We start from the raw sequence: 20582 nt of genomic DNA, 5'->3' as shown, positions 1-20582 counted from the left end.
TCTTCTCCTGTGAAACTACTCCAGAGATTGTAACCAAACTTAGCATGAATGATCTTAAGGGTATTTTTAACAATCCTTCAGTGGGGATTTTTTGATCTGGCAAAAACCATGGCTGCTGTTACTAAAAATGATTTTTGTGACAATAGTACAGTAATGTCAAGTTTCCAGCGTTAGAAAGCTAAAACGGCTCTTTTTGACCAGATGAGCAATTCAGGCTCTCTAGAGCCTTTAGTTTCTAATTGATTAACAATTACAGACCAAAAAACTGGTTTTAGTTTGTCATTTGGTTGTTTACATCTATTCATATGCTGTGAACTCTAAAATTATTTGTGATTCTGTCATTTATTAAAAAATGCAATTCTAATTTTTGTGACTTCAAGCCACTTGCAAGTTGTAACTATTGCTTTTTTAAACCCAAGTCACAATCCCTGCCTTATTTTCTGAATTTACAGTATTTTTATTCTATTAAGTCAGGAGAAAATGTTCAAAACTTTGTCTATATATTTGCTCTGTATAGTTTTTTTGTGCTTGTTAACAATGTGTCTCTATAACTATTCATGGAATATTTTCTTCATTAGCTTACCTCAAAGCTTACCTCAATGAGGTTTATATCAGCACTTGATAATTGTGGAAAGTTGGTATATATATATAATATTCTTAAAAACATGAACTATTTTGAGAAGTATTTTTAAGTTTCCATAGATACTGCTAACCAACTTAATTAAAATACTCTACCTATGTTAAATACGTTACAGAAGTTCTTCTGTAATTGTTTTCCCTTGAAATATCATAAAAAATTAAAGTGGAAGGCAGCATGAATGATGTATTGTTTATAGAGAAATATGATTTATTTAGTATCATACAAATATGTAGCTGTTCTTTCTTCAGCTGTGAGGTAAAACAGTAATGACCCTGTATTCTCTAGATAGGTAACTTTCAAGCACTGTGCTACCCATATGTAAATTTTGAACACACCAGATTTTTTTATAGATGTAAGTGTCTATGAACTATGACCCTGTTTGTACTTATATATGACGCTTTATCATTTTTTAAAGTTATGTTTCTTGGAGTACAGTAAAAGTAGTAATTTTTTAAATGTAAAAAAAATGTACAAAGCTTTGCTATATTCTCACAGTAAACAATCGAGTGCAAAAAATAATACTCCAAAAATCAGTTCTCATACAATAAAACATTTGTCCTTTTCAAAACTGCAAAAACTTGTACCCATGAAAGTAGATATACAAATAGAATGTTTAGGCTTCAGAAGCTGTAAAAAAATGCAGGTTGAACAATTGAGAATGTAAGACAATTCTTTGCTTTTTGTGGACATAGAAAATAGGTAGTCTGTATTCAATATTGGTCTTTTAAGTCAATTTGTAAAAGGATTATTGTTGTTTAAACATCCTGTCTGATAAAATCCTCCTGTAACCTTTCACACTGAAATAAATAAAATGTTTGTAGTCTTTGGTGGATTCCACATTAACAATTGTTTATTGTGTTATAATATTTTTATTTTATTTCTTATGATTTCTTATTCCAAATTTTAAATACCATTTTTTGCTTGGTCAATTTGAACAAAAAACACTTTAAGAGTATTCATTTTCCTGCACTGTCCACAGCTCCGATCATTCTGTTTTGGTGGTGTAATGGTTTGTATGCTAGTGTTTTCCTGCAGCTTTTGAAAAAGCCAGGGTAATCCAGGTAAAAAAGTCACTTTAGAATTTGTGAAGGCACACAATGCTAGTATTAAGAACTATTTAGGGAAATGAACACAGAAAAGGCCAGACTGCCTGCACCCTGCCAAAAAAGTCTGTAGCATGTAAAGATCTTAAGTGGGCAAGGCAGATGGTCAAGCAAAGGAAGGGAATAATGTAGCCCAGGTATTTTTGATGGATTGTCTTTTACATCTTAAACCAAATATGATTCCTTTCCTGTTTGTCAGGTTGCATACATTTTGATGACCTGTGTAAATTTAAGACAGAATACAAAAACTAGCCAAACTAATAGTGTACCAAGAACAAAACAGCATGTTACAGACACATCATATGCTGTAAAGATGTCATCACTTAGCAGATCTGTAAGTGATTGTATCTATTTTGAAGTTTACAGGATGTGTGTATTTTTTGCCATTCTTCATAATGAACAGTGGATGCCAACACTGTTATCTATTTTGAATGTGGAAGTGCATTAAGTAAAGTTTAAAGTGTATCTATTTAATCAATTTGATTTCAAAATGACGTTGTAGTGCTGTTGTATATATAATGATGTAGAATGATGAAACTGCCAGGAAAAAACTGATTTATGGTTACTTTTAATATTTTGTTTTTGTAATTTAGTATCATTTGCATAAAGTCCTGAAATTACTTTGTTTTCATTACAGTTACTGATGTAAATGAAGCTATGGATTAAGTACATGTATGCTATCTTTAACATTTTCTATTTACAACTAATGGTTGGTCCAGAGGTGGGGGTTCCAGAAATACTTTGTTAAAGTTAACCCCAAAAAATGCATGAATTTAACAAAATTTATCAACTAAGGGGATTCCTCCCTGAAACCATGTGGATCCGTACAATGTCCATGTATTTTGCAAGGGTTTGATTATTACATGTACACATAGATCACGTAAGAATGTCCTGATTTGTGTCAAAGATAGTCACTTTCAATATTAAGAAAAACGTTGACTACATGTACCTCCTCAGGAAATTTTTCATACATCAAACCATGATAAAATTCCTGATTACACTAATACAAAATTACAAAAGTTCTAGTATTACTAGTATTATAGTCCTCCCATCAGGAGACTCAAACAATGGAACAGAAGTGGTCTATTATAATGGTGTAAATCACAACTGGATTTTGGCAGATGCTGAGGAGTAAATCATCATTTTAAACTGCTCAAGTGTATCATTACTCTTAAAAAGTCATACTCTAAAATATGGACTGATTTCATGATATGGAATTTGGATTATCTGATTTTAGTTAAACAAATCCTACTGAAGGGGAAGACAAAAACTTTGAAATTATTGTTAGAAAATTCTTTACTTGATACAAAACTGAACTGCTGAGCAACATCCTTCTAGAGCATACATGCTCCTTTCTACCTGTAAGCCACTCATATTTTGCACTAAGCATAGAAATTGTTATTACCACCCTTTTAAGTTTTTAGAATACATTGTAACTAGACCTGAGTCATGAAACCCATATCTTGGGCCAAATTGTCCAACTTTGCCAGACCCCCATGTAAGAGGATGTACATGTATATTGTGCATGGTGTTTATTTATGAAAAAGTGGAAATATGACTCTACTGTTACCAAGACTTCAAGAAGTTACAGTTGTTTTATGTTAAAGTAATAATGAGGTACGCTGTAGATGAAATGTTAAAAAATCAATGTTTATTTAACATGTTTTTTTTTCAGAAAGAATTTCTCCTTGTTAACTAACTCAGCCTTCATGCACATATGACTGGAAATGTGACAAATTAAGCTCATTTCACAATACCATTCCAGTATGCCTTACTATAATTCATGAAATGCTTATTTTTGGGTTGTTAAACAGTTTAACCATCTATTCCATATGTTTTATTACTTAAGCTGTAAATCCTGGTATCATCAATATTTTTATCTTCTGGCTAATTGCATGTAAATCTCCATATGATGCTAGTGATATGGAATGAGATATGTTCATCAAAGGGTTTAAGGTGAAGTAAAGGAGTCTTCTTGGGTTGCATTTCTATTGACCATTATCTCTATTGATTTTTTCAAACAACAGTAGACCTAGAAACCTTCTCTCCCCTACACTTTCAACTTTTTTTGGAAAATTTTGTTAATTTTGTATTTTACAATATGTATTTGGTAAGTTATAGCCACCATGGACAATATGTTTTCCAGGCAATAAATTAAGTAGAAAATCATTTCATAGGACCACAAAAAATTGTGGTCTAACAATTGTATCGTGATGTCTTTATCCTCATCGTCATCATTCTCCATAGACTCTTCATGTCTGAACAATAACTTCAGTATAGTCTTTATACCACAAGGTTCCATACCACGTAAGAAAGCCTGTGGTTGAATTTTTTGGGTAATGACTTGAACTGTTTAAGAATTATGGACTAAAAACAAGAATTTTCATGATGTCCGGACAATAACTTTATTAATTGTGAATGAATCTCTATTTAACTGCACCATCAGATGTCATGTCACAAAAGAAAGGCTGGGATTAATTTTCGGGGTTATGACTCTTAATGGTTTGGGAATTGGTAGTAGAAAAATAGTCAGAAACAAGCTTTTTCATGATGTCCTAGCACTAATTTGACCTTAAAAGAATGAATCTGTTCTTTGAAATGTAACAAGGGAACTGTACCACCTAAGGAAGGCTGGGACTGTTTTGAAGGTGTTATTACTTGAACCGTTTATTAATGAGGATCCAAGAGGGACCAGAAACATGCATTTTCATGATGTTGGGATGATAACTTTACTTTTAAAAGTGTATGGATCTTGAAATTGTAGTACAAGGTGCCATATACCACAAAGGGATTATCGATTTTTGTTGTTTTACTTAAACTGATAAGAAAGGGGCCAGAAACTAATGTAGTACTCCTGATGTACTTATAATAACTTGAGTGGAAGTGAATTGACCTCTGAAATTGTACCAAAGGTGCCTTTTATATATTATATATACATTATCAAGTTGTGGGACATTATTATACCCCATGCAACGAAGTTGTGAAGGGTATTATGTTTTTGACCTGTCCGTCAGTCTGTCAGTCCCTCTTCAGTTTTCCGGCCTTTTTTTCTAAATGCTTATATTGACATGATTTTTGGGATTTAAATTCACCATGATAAGTAACAGGTCAAGTTTACGTTTCGTTCTGCTTTGATGATTTTTACCGAAATTACTGGCCTTGAACTAAGCTAAATTCAGAGAAGTAACCATTTTTCGGACTTTTTTTTCTAAACGCTTTAAGATTATGACATGATTTTTGGTATATAAGTTCACCATGATAAGTTACAGGTAAAGTGTATGTTTTGTTCTGCTGTGATCATATTTACTTTGGATTAACTAAAACTCAAAGAAGTCACAGTCTGGTGTTTGAAACTACCATTCTGAGTAACAGAATTTTGTTAGAAGATAAAGGTCTAAAGTCTAAAAAACACTTTTATTCCTTTTTTATCCGGGTTCCACTACTTGTATTTCTCTTACGAACAAATTTACTTGAGTATCCAACATGGGGACGTGTAGGGTATGTGAGCGTGCTCACTAAGGTTCTTTAATTCATACAATTTTGGTGACATTTCCTGTTGAAGGACTCTAACTTAAAAACCCTTCCACTAAATGCCATGACATTGTGAATTGTTTATTTCACTGATTTTAGCTGCTGATGTTTGTTTATCATATTCTTCAGAAGCAAAATTTTGGGATGTATGTAGAAATCATGTCTGTCTGTCTATTTGTCTTTCCATGTTTTTTTTGCATTCTGGTTAAAACCTCATCCTGTGTCTAACATTTGATAATTACAATCAAAATTCAGAGCTGTATTAAGCTTGAATTTTGTGTCCATATTTGTCCAATCAGATCAGTATTTGACCTCTGCTGGTGTATCAAGCTGCATCCTGTGAAACATTGTATTTTTAAGCCATTGTGTATCTTTGGAAAGTATTCACCTTCTTTGTTTTCTGGTTTTTTTTTTAGCTGCAGTAGACCATGTGATACCAGATATTTTTATCAGGCCTGCTGCTGACTATCACTTGGGATCCAGTATCAGTCCTGAGAATATCACATTAAATATCAACAGAACAGAGAGTGGTGATTATGTCATACAGACAGGCCAGAACTTCACTATAGAATGTCATGGTGCCTATCCTCCTGCACTTAAAGTTGTCCGCAGAAATAAAATAGAGGTAGGCTGCCGCTTACATGTATATGATTCCTGTACAGAATTAATTAATTTTTCCAACAAAAGATAGTTCTGTGATCCATTTAATACTGTTGACAAAAACTATTTAATAGAAATACTCTTTATTTGACAAAACCATGAACATTGTGTATCAAGGTGCTAAAATTCTTTAAATGTGTTATTAAGTAGAATTTTACATTTTGATAAAAAGCTGTATATGAATTGTTCAGGCTAAAATTACTTAAGCTTTAGGTAAAACACCACTGATGAGGACATGTAGGTTTCGGTATTTCAGATCAGAAGGCTTTGAAAAAGACTTGAATACTAGTATTTGTTTCAATTGCAAAAAATGTGAGATTTCAAGGGTGACAGTTTCTTTGGCATGTTCAGGCTTATTCCAGATATCAAGTTTAGTGTTCCCTGCAACTTTGAAAAAGTCATGTTAATACAGGTCAAAAACGGACATTTTAGCACATTATAGGCAAACTTTACAGCACATCATGCAAGCATTGAAAATAGAAAAGGACAGTGTGCTTATGGAACCCACCAAAAAGGGCAGGGTGAAGACACCCAAATATTCTATAGGGACAATGCAAGTACGAGTACTTCTTTCTTGTAATGTGAGACAATGCATTTACAAATGGAAAGGAACAGAAATTACCTTTTATTATTGAGTTAGTAATATTCTGTTAAGAATAATATTTTCATTCAAGTTTGCAAAGATACCAGCATTTGAACAAAATGTTCTCCATTGCACTCACTAAATTAATTGATAGTGACATTCGGTGAAAAAATGTGACAATTTTTGTCAGATACTTAAATTTACTGTCTAATGTCAACATTCTCTTAACAATTATTAGCAGTACAGGAAAAAAGTTATTGTTGATGATATACCTTACCCATCTAGATCAACTTATTTTGTATATTATGACATTATTTCTTTGCAGGTTGAACCAAACTTTATAAGTATTAACATTATAAAGATGGTCGTCAATGAATCAACTAGAGATTTTGCTGCTGTCTATAATGTCATCTACCCTGACTATCGTTACACAGGAGAATATCAATGTTTTTATGAAGACCATCCTTCTTTATTAAATAAAGTCTATGTATTTGTTAGTGGTAAGTTTAGGTTTGTGTACTGTTAAAAAGTTATTTTTGTAAAAATCATTCAGATACTGTACTATGAGATACTCCCCCAAAAAGGCTACACACTTGTACACACTTGTACAATACCAACACATTTTTTCAGTTGTATAATAGTTCCACCCTGTCATCATTGTTATCTTGGTGTCTTTTGACTTGTTTATTAATGATAACTTGAGTAAAACTTGTAAATCAGATATTTTTGAAATTTTAACACAATGTCTTAGGGATATGGCAGCGGTTTCTATAGTTCTTGGAAATTTTTGTCACACCCCTTTTAAAAAAGGGAACTAAAAGGGAGAAAATTGTTGTTATCATTAGAATTAATTGTTCATTGTTGCTTCAGTTTTTATAATTCAGGTGTCAATGTGTTTCTTTGGAAATTCAGTTTTAAAACTTTTAACCTGTCTACACCAAAACAATGGTCAATGATCAGCCCTTCTGTAAAACAACCTGTCTACACCAAAACAATGGTCAATGATCAGCCCTTCTGTAAAACAACCTGTCTACACCAAAACAATGGTCAATGATCAGCCCTTCTGTAAAACAACCTGTCTACACCAAAACAATGGTCAATGATGAACCCTTCTGTAAAACAACCTATCTGCACCAAAACAATGGTCAATGATCAGCCCTTCTGTAAAACAACCTATCTGCACCAAAACAATGGTCAATGATCAGCCCTTCTGTAAAACAACCTGTCTACACCAAAACAATGGTCAATGATCAGCCCTTCTGTAAAACAACCTGTCTACACCAAAACAATGGTCAATGATCAGCCCTTCTGTAAAACAACCTGTCTACACCAAAACAATGGTCAATGATCAGCCCTTCTGTAAAACAACCTGTCTACACCAAAACAATGGTCAATGATCAGCCCTTCTGTAAAACAACCTGTCTACACCAAAATAATGCTCAATGGTAAATTGAACAGTACATGTTTTGGCCACTCAAATTTCCACATTGATGTAGTCACCTTTTGCCACCTTTATTTTAAACTCAGTATATCATACTGAAAGAAAGGCTATAGATACACAAAATTATATTGTTTAAGTATTCAAAATTAAATTGTTTGGACACTTAAAAATTTGAAATGAGAATTTATGTTTGTGAATAATGTGTATGTACATACAGTAGATTAGAATCCCACTTTTAAACTATGTTTTTGAAAATAAAGTGAAAATGTTTTTATTTTAAAATATGAGTAGTAGATATGTACTTTTGATTCCCATTTTATTTTTTATTTTTTTCCGACCAACTGACAAAAATCCAGTCAAAAATCGGTATACCAATAAATTAAAAAATTGTGGCCCAATTTTATTACTTTGAAAAAAAATTCTCCTCAGAAACTCCTGGACAAAATTCAGTGCAAACTGATGTGCATGTTCTCTGACTTTGAGCGTTAGGAATTTTTATCCAAGAAAAAATATTGACACTTACAAATATTGAATGTTGTTTATCAAGCCATGTTAGCGATTCAGGCACTTTAGAGCCTCTAGTTAATTTTTGGTCCGATTCTGAACATTTTGTCATTGAATTTCAAATTTTGTGCTATTTTTTGTTCAAACCAGTTGTTGTGTCCATAAAAAACTGTAAGTCCACATGCTTAGATGTGTCAAATATCCACATTTGCACCAAGTGAGCAGACTGTGACGTGTGGTCCTATTATGCTCAGCACCACAAAGCTTTTTATTATTTTTGTTATTATGTTGCTTTATGGGTTCATGATATGTATAATTATTCATTCCAATCTGTCTGCTCGTATGATATAATGAACATTGAATATCCAATAGTTTCTAATTGTATTTTAAGTGTCAATTACAGAATCATCTCCCTTAATTTTGAATTCTACAATATATTCTATATAATTTATGTCTCCTAAGACTGAGGGTTATATATGAAAAGCCACATGTTAATTTCTGTTCTCTATAACATAGAAGCAAAATATCAAAAATAAAAATATGCAAGCTTTTCAACCATATACCACATGCATGATTCCTAGCCCTTGTGCCACTTACCATAAATTAACTTAGATAAAGTTAGTGGCCATGATGTAGATATATTGTATAAACAATGTATATGTTCTATACTCACACCTCAAATTAAGGTTTGTGCAGAAGTTTTTATACCCTAGCTTGTTGAAAGTGGGAACATTGTTGTGTTTTCTTTGGGGGGGGTCCAGGATGTGTTTGTGGTGTTGAATCCCCTTCTTTTTGTTGGAAATATTGTTTATGCCATGCGTTATATGGGAATGAATTCTACTGAAAAGCAGTTTTTGTCAGAATCTTAAGATCTTAGGTTCGATTTTGATATCTGTCTATGATGCAATTGTTTCTTAAGCATATCTTCCAAACTCAGTTTGTTTTTGTTCGATAAAAATTGAGTTGAAACATTTTAAAACTTAGGAGTTCATATGCATGATGATATTCTCTTTCAAAAAATAACCATAAACCATAACCATATACATGTATCTAAGTGCCAAATATTTTTGGGTTGGATGTTCCTTTTGTGATAATACTCTTGAATTTATGTTTTTTTTCGAGCACCAAATATATGATTCTAAAAGATTTGTAACATTCATTTTGATACTATCTAGTTCCTGTCCTATCAATGGAATTCATTTGCAATTAATATATTTTCTGGTCAACATCCTGTTTGATGGCATCCAATTTTCATGGGTTTTTGTCTAACCACTAAATTTGATTATCAGTAAGATATTAATTTCCATTTAAAAGAATAATTTCATATCAATATGGAATGAATCAACAAGATATTAAAATTAGAAACCCATCAACAAAGTTTGTGCATAGTATGAAAAACACATTTAAAGTTCTATTTTACTCAAAAGTTGTCCACACCTTGCTATTCCTACCACTTTTTTGGGAAAAACTGGTAATATTGGTAAACTGTAGTCTGCCTCAATTGATTATTTGTCTGCCTGTCCATTCCATCTTTGTTATCTATACTTCCAATTGATAGATTGATTTCAAAGGACCTTGGTCATTTATCCCAGGATTCTGACCATAAATAGGGCCAATTTCAAAAAGCGTCCATATGTTCGTAATTTTTATTGTAGTCTTTAGAAAAAAATCTTATTGGTCCCAAAAAAGCTAATTTGTGAAAATTTGGATAGATGAAGAGTACAAATATTTGTAACAAAAAAAACGTCGTTGAAAATGCATTTTCGACACTTTTGGTCTGAATAGAACACTTTACGTCGGGAATTCCCATAGAAGCACATCTGTAACCATCACAGTGTATAGTTTTTTGCATAGTATGATTTAAGTAAAACACATTTTCTATAAGCCAGGGATGTCAATAGAAGTCAACCGGTAAAATTGGAAGTCTACTTGCTCATCTTTTGATGGCTACTCTAATTTTAAAAATGTGTGAACTCCTACAAAATTTTTATCAGTCTACCTGCTACGTTTTGTTTTTATTCTGCTTCTTAAAATACTACTGACATCCCTGTAAGCACAATATGGTTAGTAATGTGCTTTTAAGTGAAATGTAACTTTTGCGATAAAAATATAAAACACTGAAACAGTAAACGTTATGTAGCTTATAGCCATGATTATCATGTAGTGTCTATAGCCCAACTGGATTGACAGTCGAACATGGCATTGGTTTTAAAGTGAAGGTTTTTGTTACATGTCTGACTGGCAATATTTTTTATGTTTTGAATTTTTTGTAAAAATGTTATTGTTAAAATGCCATTTCTTACTTTTGATAATCGATTAGTCATATTTTAAATGTTGTTACACCTAGTTTCCAGGTGTTTCCCAATCAATTATATATATCATCGATTCATGATGTATTTAAATGCTTAATCATTTACTTGTTAGTACCTTTCAATGAACAAAATACCAGGAAAGTTGGCCCAAGCCGTTTGGTATGTGGCTTTTTCAATATATATATAGAATGGAACGGAAAATTTCACTGGGCAGACTGATTTCAAATGTGATATATCGTGGATTCATATAGATGCAGCATACATTGTAAGCTATTTAATGTGTTGTCTGATATCAACATTCTGTATGAGTCAGGGTATACCTAGCATTACAAGGCATGCAATTTCTTGTTTATTAAAAAAGACATTTTGAATCCTTGTGGAAATCTTCTTGCATGTAAGTACTTGATAATTTGCTTACCGACAATTATCTTTTTAAAATACACAATGAAATTTGCAGATCATTTTGTCTATTCCATTAATGTAAGAGTATTACATATTTTAATGAAAATAACACAAAGTCTTTCTTTTTTTCAGATCAAAACAACCTTTTTGCACCAACTTGGTCACCATTTTTATTCTTGGCTATATATCATTATAAGAAAACAGCACTACCATGCCGTGTGACTGACCCCTCAATCGATGTCAAACTAATCAATGCTGCTGGAAATCAGGAAGTAGCGTTAGGAGATGGTACTGGTGTAACCTATGACCCACGACTGGGTTTTATACTTCATTATCCTAACCAGTATTATGAAGGCCAGTTTGAATGTTTGGCCTCAGCACCATGGGGAAAGAGAGAGACACAGATTATGGTCCTGAGATATCTGAGTAAGTTAATAATTTTTACCTTTTTCTTGAAAAAGTTTTGATATTTTTCTCTGTTATTCTTGCAAGTTAAAAAATGATTTTTTTATCCTTGATTTTTGTTACTTTTGGTAATGAAAGAATTTTAAATGCATAGTGGTCTTATTCCTATGAGTTGTTGCTAAGATCTGTATCAGATTTGGGTTGATATTTTTTTTTTTTGCCTACATGCAAGCCCACAGCCATGTGGTTTTTTGAGTTTATGACAACCCGTCTCCTTTTTGAAGCTCAAGAGCATTGATAACTGTTAAAAAAACCTGAAGATTGGTTAAGCACTATAAAAGCAGAGAAAATTTTGTTTAAATAACCCCACAGTGCACTGAACATATCGGGTAACGACCATGCTTTATTCAGTACTAATTTTTTTTAAAAACCTTTAAATAACAAATGTGAAATTTAAGAATATTGATGGTCTTATGCCCAACAAACATCAGACAGTGGCCTATAAATTTGATGTCTGTGCCTTTTCTTTCTTCCCACTTTCTATCAAACTTTACGTATTGGTTTCCATGGAAGCATTTTGTAGCATTAACTAAAGGGTCACTTCATCATAAATCTCACAGTGTACATGTTAATTGTATGATTTTGAAAATAATGGTGTATTACCCATTTGTATAGTTCTGACTATAATATGATTTTAGTCTTTGCATATGACAGAGCTATTGGTACTCAAGTAACATTTGACTTTGTTGAAAATTCACCTCTATGTTGTTAAATTGCTGATGTCTCGGCCAATGTGAATATGTGAGATTTCTTATATCATAAGGTGTGCGTCTGCAGTTAAAGTCCAAACAGTCACTTCGTATCTGTCTCGGCCAATGTGAATATGTGAGACTTCTTATATCATAAGATGTGTGCCTGCAGTTAAAGTCCAAACAATCACTTTGTAACTGCATAAGTCATTTCCAAAATATATCACGTCCAATGCTCTGTCCCTATTAAATTGAATCCAGAAAAATCATCAGATTTTGATGAATTTTATGTATTTATTGTAGGATCAACATCTGTGCCCCAGCCTGCTTTAATCCCAACCAATTTAGTTGTTGGTCTAGGAGATGAATTTGAACTACAGTGTAAAGTTTATGTTGATAGAGGTGTTGCTGTGTTCATGAATTGGTCCTATAGTTCTAATGAGGTAGGTTTGTAGATATGTAATCAACTGACGAGGACCCTATTCCCTGGAAAGCTGGATGATAGAGATGTCAGTAAAAGTTACTTCACACATGGTCCTTTCTCTGGCTCATTAATTTGCCGAAGTTTTAAGAGTAATTTTTTATGTGCCAAGCACAAAAAAAGTCCTGTTTTTTTGGTTTTTTTTTATTTTCTATTGCTTATTTCTCATAAGGGGAGAATGTAGGGAATCAAGAAATGAATTGTGGTACGGTCCCAGTACCTTTTTTGAAAGAAAAATGGTCTAAACAGTTGTGAAGAATTATATCAACATCAAAAACATTATAATCCTAGGTATGTTTACAATGTTATGATCTATAGATTACCAACAGAGGTGTCCTTCCTATGTTAACTGATGGTATTGTCTGTATGTATAAAGTTTTCTTGCCATCTAAGGGACTATTTTCCCTACAGACGAATCATTGTTTATTTTCTGATTCATAGAAGTACACTTTTATCCATGTAAGTATAATAGCTATCCATAACCATAGCCTCAAACTTACATACTACCATAATGCAATGAAATGTGCATTAGTATTGTGGATTTTGTCTTGCTTCTTTTTTATAGCATTTCTTTCTTGATTGGGGGAGTTGTGTACTTATTTCCATATCAGAGATGTTTATTTTTCTTTTGTAGCTGATGTGGACTAAAGGTCCATGTGTGGTGACATATTCATTTGACATCTGTCACATTCTGTTGTCCATTAACATTTCTTAAAATCATCTCCTCTAATGCTGGACATATTTTGTGGTCCAATTTCAAAGTTTTTTATTGAATTTCAAAGTTTTTGCTAAATTGTGTCCAAACCAGTTGTTTTGTCCATAATGAACTGTATGTCCCTTTGCTTAAATGTGTCAGAAACTAAAATTGTGTTCATACTTGCCCCACAGAGTTTGACATGCTGGGGCTGTATCATGTTGTGCTTTTCATTAGTTCATGCAAACATGTGAGATATAGGTAAGCATCTTTGAAGCCTCTTGGTATGCAATTAAGTGAGATTTTGCTAAATGCATACTTGTTGTACAATATGAATTGTCTTAATTCATATTTGGAAGCATTTTTTGTGAGTACATTTTCAGAAAAATAATACATCTTTCTTTTTAATGATTTTATGCAATTTTTCATTTATTCAATAGAAATAATCAGTAATGGGTTATAAGAAACATCCTAAGAAATAGTTCACACTGAATGGTGTGGGAAACTGTCTGACAAAGGTAGTAGATTAGACCCTTCCTAGATTAAACAACTATACTAAGAGAAGATATCTTGTAACAATTTATCCTACTTGTCAGCATGACCTTGTATGATATAAACTCAATCCAGGTGAAGTTAAAGTGTATTGAACTGATTGTACAGCACACTCCCCGTCTATTATATCCTACACAAGTCAACTTTTCCTTGAATGACTTGAAATCCTCAATCTACTCTTAAAAGCTCAGAGTAATCCTAGCCATTTAGTTTGTACATGATATCCAGTTATTCAAAATTTATTCTAATATGACATGCTTCAAAGCTCTTTAGACCACAGCCATGGTAAAAAAAGTGATTAACACATGACCAAAATTTCATGCAACGCATAAGCTGTATCTGTTCAGAAATATGAAGAAACTAGTCATATTAGAATCCAAATAAATCACTGAAACTCTATTTTGTCTTTGTTTTACCACGGGATGGCCATAAATGTAGTCATATAACCCCTCGTATTCACTGGGGGTAAAACCATGTAACATAAATGGCCAGCCTGTGGTAAAATAATGATAAAATGGAGTTTTCGCGTTTTATTTCTTATTTGAAGCCGTGGGCATGCCTTTTGCTACTCAATGATTGACCTATGAATTTCTTGTAGACAACTGGTATATCTAATAAAGAGGTATGTTTCAACACTTGATGGAATGAAAATGATGCATATTACTTTAATTTGCAGTACACATTACAGCTAATTTCAGAGAAGGCAAACATGTTTTTTTTTAAACAGCTTACTTCTCTTTATTTGTGCTTATTTCTTTTTGTTGTAAGTTTTTCCTTATTAACTGCTTGTGTTTAAATCTGTTGTTTTAGGTCACTAAAAATTCCAAGTATTATTATTGTTATTATTATTAGATGGGACTTGTTTTGCCCTATTTTATTCACTTTGTTTATTAATATTTTTTTAAATGCTAAACTTTGATTTCACATGATTTTCATTTCTATCACAAGTATGAAGTTCTAGTTTTTCTCTGATAATTTTCTGCTTTAGAAATGTTTTATTCAAGTCAATTTTATAGGAAAATATTTATATGTTATTTTTAACTGGTTTTAGGTGAATTTCAGAGTGTGCCCAGATTTTTGTTCTAAAATTGAAATTCTCCTTCATCTTTACAAAATGTAAAGGTTAACGCCTTCTCTGATTTTAATAATGATCATCATATTTTTAGTGGTAATGTACATAAATTTGAAAAATATTATGTTATGATATTATACACTGACTTACCTCCCTTTGATTTTAGCTGGACTTCTTCCCTGTTGATGCTGGGGTAAGAATCACTGCATGTTGTTCTTATCACAATCCATCATTACTAACACTTCATTTATCGTTTGATTCATAAATAGAGGTGTCATACTGGGATGAATGAAAACTTTCCTTTCATTCCTTTATGGAGTATTCTCTTCATTCATATACATTGTAGTCAGGTAACCAAATTCATTGTGTTCTGTTAGACGCTTTTGTCTTAACTTCAGAGTTGTTGAATGATACAGTAAGAGCTACTGCCATCCATCTCTACTTCAGTTTTAGGTTAGGTTATCCTTGGCTTGATAGAATACCCAAGTCCAGTTTTACTTGATAAACTATGTATGAACACTTTTTTCTCCTTTTTTCCCTGGTGAAAATACTTAGCTTAAGTTCATTGGTTTTTAATCAGTGACAATACAGTTTTACAGTGTTTTAATGCTTTGTTGTTGTAGGAAGTTGGCTAGTACTACCTTAATTTAACAATCACTGCATGTTCATCAAGTCATGAAAAATGCTTTTTTAGTGTTTTAATATTTGAGAAAGGTTATAACTTAATTTCATTGTTTCAGTGAATAATTAAGGGATCATCTTCATTTTTGTGTAGCAAGCATCATTTGTGTATAGCTGTCATTATATTGAATCAATTGGGTTTAGTTTGAGTTCTCGTATTTTGAACCTTTACCTTTTTTATCAATACCAAAACTGTCAAAATGAATTATGAAAACAAATTTGTCAATTTTAATTTTAAAAAAGTTTCATTGAATATTATCAGCACATTTTGAAATATGACAAAACAACATAGATTATGAGGTGTAAGCAGAGTCTTCACTGACACTACTGACTTTAAGTACATGGAATCTGCAATGTGCCTGACTATCAGAACATGGCTTCTACCGGTACACTGTGACTGACTGCCTGTACATGAGAATCAGTACCTTGAGTTTGTACTAAGACTAACATGATGTCTGCACTTAGACTGACTACCTGTACATGGATTCTGCACTTATACTGACTACCAGTACATTGAGTCTACACTGAGACTAACTACCTGTACATGGAGTCTGTACTGAGACAAGACTAACATACTAACATAAATGGATCCTACACTGAGACTGACTACCTGTACATGTAGTCTGCACTGTGACTGACTACCTGCACATGGAGTCTAAGACTGACTACCTGTACATGTAGTCTGCACTGTGACTGACTACCTGCACATTGGCTCTACACTGAGGCTGACTACCAGAAAATAGATTTTACACTGTGACTGACTACCTGTACATGGAAGTCTGCACTGTGACTGACTGTCAGTACATTGTGTCTACACTGTGACTGACTGCCTGTACATAGAGTTTGTACTGAGACAGACTACCATACCAAAAAATGGAACCTACACTGAGACTGACAACCTGTACATGTAGTCTGCACTGTGACTGACTACTTGCACATGGAGTGGACACTGAGACTGACCACCTGTATATGGAGTCTGAACTGTGACTGACTACCTGCACATAGGTCAACACTGAGACTGTGACTGACTACCTGCACATAGCTGCTTAACTGCATGTACACTGAAAGAAATTTCATTGTTTGTATAGTGTGTGGCTTTTTAATGACTTATTCTGTAAGTTTCAGGATAAATTATTTATTAATTTTTTTTTAATTAGATTTATCTAAATCATTTATTATCATTGCAATAATCATTGGATTAATATTAGCATAATTATTATCTGTCATTGGATTATAAAGCTGTCATTGAATTATAAAGCTGTCATTGGATTATAAAGCTGTCATTGAATTATAAAGCTGTCATTGAAAGGTGAAATTGGCATATAAACATGTGTTGAATTCAGAATCAATGTTAGAGTGTTGATTTTCATTAGCTCATTATACCAATCACAAACAAAGTTTTGACTTATACAGGAATCACCCACAGGGGATTGAGTTCATGAGTAAGATCTATGAAATCGCCATGTAAAATGTTAAAACAGCATCTAAGTACACGTAGTTTTTGCAATTTTATGAATATTATTCATGAACTTAAGCCCCTGTTGAATAACCCTGTCTCTCTGTTTCCATATGAGCCAAACAAGGAATTTTAAAGAAATTTAAGAAGGTTGAGCATCATAAGTGAATCTGCAGAAAGGAATAAAACTGCATAGGATGATAAATCAACTAAAGGCTGCACACAAAATAATTTGTGCAATTTATTTCAAATTTATACTACATGTATTAAGGTTCTTTCAAATAGACTGAAAAAATATTCCTAAAATGTATTTCAATTAAGAAAAGTTGACAAATGATTTAACAAAAGTTATTGGATGTTACAATTACATGAAATAAAGCATGACATGAATTTACATGAAATAAAGCTTATGAGATGATAAAAAAAAAATGTTAACCAACCAGGAGAGACGTTACGTCCTAAATTAAATAATGGGACAGTATCCAATTAATATTATTTGATTTGATAGTAATTCATTACATACGTCTTCACAAACTTTCAGGAGCATTTCTATAATAGTCTTTGGTATGTCATTGAATCATTAAAGAAGGATTAAAAACGTAGCGGAAGCTTAATAAAAGTTGATTATTATTTTTGTTTCTTTTCAATTGTCCACTTCCTGCTCATATCTCATTAAAATATTTGAGGTTAATCTCTATCATATTGATCAGTTAGTATCTGACTCTCATTGAAACCATTGAAATACTATATTTGGAAATATAAATCCTCCCAATCTTGGGTTGGTCTTACTCTGATAAAATAAGTGTGACTCCACTGATAAAATGAGAGTGTTTTTACTGATAAAATGGGTATGATATCTGTGATAAATTGGTGTGATTTCACTGATTAACTGAGGTAGATTTCAAAATTTTTAATAATATATAGGTCTCCAGTTTTGTGAAAATAGTTGTTATGAACGAAAACTGCTCATTGTCATGTCTTGTGACATGATATAACTACAATGATTTATGTCATGTGGCATGACAGAACTAAAATGAATCATGTCATGTGACATGACAGAACTTTAATGAACCATGTCACATAACATGACAGAACTACAATGAATTATGTCATGTGGCATTACAGAACTACAATGAGTCATGTCATATGGCATTACGGAACTACAATGAGTCCTGTCATGTGACATTACAGAACTACAATGAATCGTGTCGTGACATTAGGGAACTACAATCAATCGTGTCATGTGACATTATAGAACTGTATAACACAGTTTTTTTAATTCAAGATTAAGTGAATATCTTAACTTAATCCTATATCTTCAACTTTCAAATTTGACAGTAGACTATTTGTGAAAAGCTCAAACTAATTAATTGAAAAAAGAATGCAAATATATAAATTAAGTAAAATATAAAGACATACTGATACCTAACTATTAGTTTTTCTATTTATATAGAGAACAGACAGAGTGCACTATACCAACCCTCTTCGTTTAGCTCAAACAGGGGACTATGGATTTGATATAGTTTACAGTAACTTGACTGTCTTAAATGCACAAGAAAAGGATGCAGGGGCTTACTTGTGTAAAGTACTGACACATGATGGGAAGCAAAATAATGTCAGTACTACTGTGACAGTCATAGGTCAGTATTAATGGAATGCACACCTGAAATATTTTGTGCAAGAAATTGCCTTTTTGGAAGAATACATATACAGAAGTTGATTTTTTTTAAATACACGTACATATGAGAAAAAAAGCATCATAGACATCTTCTCATATCTGCTGTAGATAAAATTGTTTTGGGGGTAACTAGATATAGAAGTTGCATGTTCATTCTAGAATTTGTATGTGCAACCCCTGTTAAATCCTTAATAACATTTTGTATGGATTATATACATATGGGTGATTAGGAGCATGAAGAAAGATAATTATTGCCTTGTTAAATGCTTTGTAAGTGTGATACTCTAACTGTAGCAAGCAGAGATATAGTCAACTCCTTCACAGTTTTAGTGTTATTTCAGGGTCCAGTTATGTATTTTTGAAACCAAACCAAACCAAAGTTTACTGCAAAGAAGGCTCACACATGGTGATTCAAGCCGAGTACGATGGTTTCCCTAAACCCAAATTAAGTTGGTGGTTCAAAGGGGATCAGTTATCCACCTCTGCCAAATGGGTTATCACGTAAGTTTTTTATACCCCACAATAGGTTTTGGGGGTATATAAGAATCACCATATCTGTATGTCTGTCTGTCTGTCCATGTGTCCTTTATTGACAACTCTTCCTAAACCCCTCTAAGGAATTTTTTCATGGTAATGAAAGCATATGATATAGGAAGGTTAGAAAGCTGGGCACTGTTATCAAAGCTTATTTAAGACTTATGTGCACTTAAGTTCCATTGGTTTTGTTAAAGATTTTCGTGTACATAAGTCTTTCAAGTCCTTTGTAAAATTATGCCCAGAAATATAATTATTGTTATTGTCTGATGCCCCAAAGAGAGATATACATGTTTAAACCATGTATGCACAACTCTTCCTAAAACAATAGATTTGATCAAAATGTATAGACATTGTTTGTAGATGTCAATGAAGATTATATTTATTGTGTGATTCCTACAAAGGGAAACAATCCAACTTTAACTTGTAAGTCCATTTCATGCAGGGTGTATTGGTATTCTATATGAGCTTCCTTACAGTATTTCTAATAAATCTTTAATTTATCTTCTAAAAAAAAAAAAATAAATGTTATATAGATGTATATATATATAAATGAAAGGTGGCACATTGTAGCATTCAGCCAGAAAAAAATGTAAAGTGCAATGGTTCATATAATTTGTAAGCTGCTGAACAAGCACTGCTCAGTTAGAAAATAATGGGGGGGAGTCATCATCTTGTGTCAAATCCAAACACTGACCTGTATCATGTAATTCATGTTAGAATGTTCTTGCCCCAACTTTTCACGATATAACCCCTGGAGTGATATCAAGCTCACCTTAAGAACCATTTTATTTATTTTTCTTGAGGGTAAATGGACCCTTAAATCCCAGTGTTATTTCTTTCACACACAAAGCAGCACGGTGTTATGTGATACCTATTGAAAGGTTGTGTCCCTCCATGTGTCCATCTGTCTGTCCTCTAACAGTTTCCAGATGGTGACTTAAAAACTAACCAATGAATATTTGCACAGTTGTTTAGCATCATTAAATAAAGGTTATAAATAATTTTCAGCTAAGTCCTAAATATGGTTTTGGAGTTAGGCTATTTTGAACTTTTTTTTCACCAGTATGTGGCAGGTTTTCACTGTATGTTCCATTAATGCCC

General features: G+C 32.6%; 1 protein-coding gene across 1 annotated transcript in view; it reads left to right on the top strand.

Moving 5' to 3' along the window:
* The window catches only part of LOC148604402 (vascular endothelial growth factor receptor 1-like), a 71251-nt gene that overhangs the window by 25966 nt on the left and 24703 nt on the right, over positions 1-20582 (top strand). Inside the window, exons 2-10 of the mRNA XM_088550154.1 lie at positions 5691-5899; positions 6843-7017; positions 11309-11602; positions 12634-12773; positions 13253-13270; positions 14656-14679; positions 15296-15322; positions 18720-18906; positions 19286-19445. Coding sequence (XP_088406280.1) covers positions 5691-5899; positions 6843-7017; positions 11309-11602; positions 12634-12773; positions 13253-13270; positions 14656-14679; positions 15296-15322; positions 18720-18906; positions 19286-19445 — 1234 coding nt within the window. The remainder of the gene's footprint in view (positions 1-5690; positions 5900-6842; positions 7018-11308; positions 11603-12633; positions 12774-13252; positions 13271-14655; positions 14680-15295; positions 15323-18719; positions 18907-19285; positions 19446-20582) is intronic.

Source organism: Perna viridis, chromosome 10 (genome assembly GCF_037379345.1).
Source record: "Perna viridis isolate PV_CMFRI_1.1 ecotype Kerala chromosome 10, ASM3737934v1, whole genome shotgun sequence".
NCBI classification, from domain to species: Eukaryota; Metazoa; Mollusca; class Bivalvia; order Mytilida; family Mytilidae; genus Perna; species Perna viridis.
The sequence above is the reverse complement of the archived record's forward strand: the minus strand, read 5'-3'. Positions and strand labels throughout refer to the sequence as shown.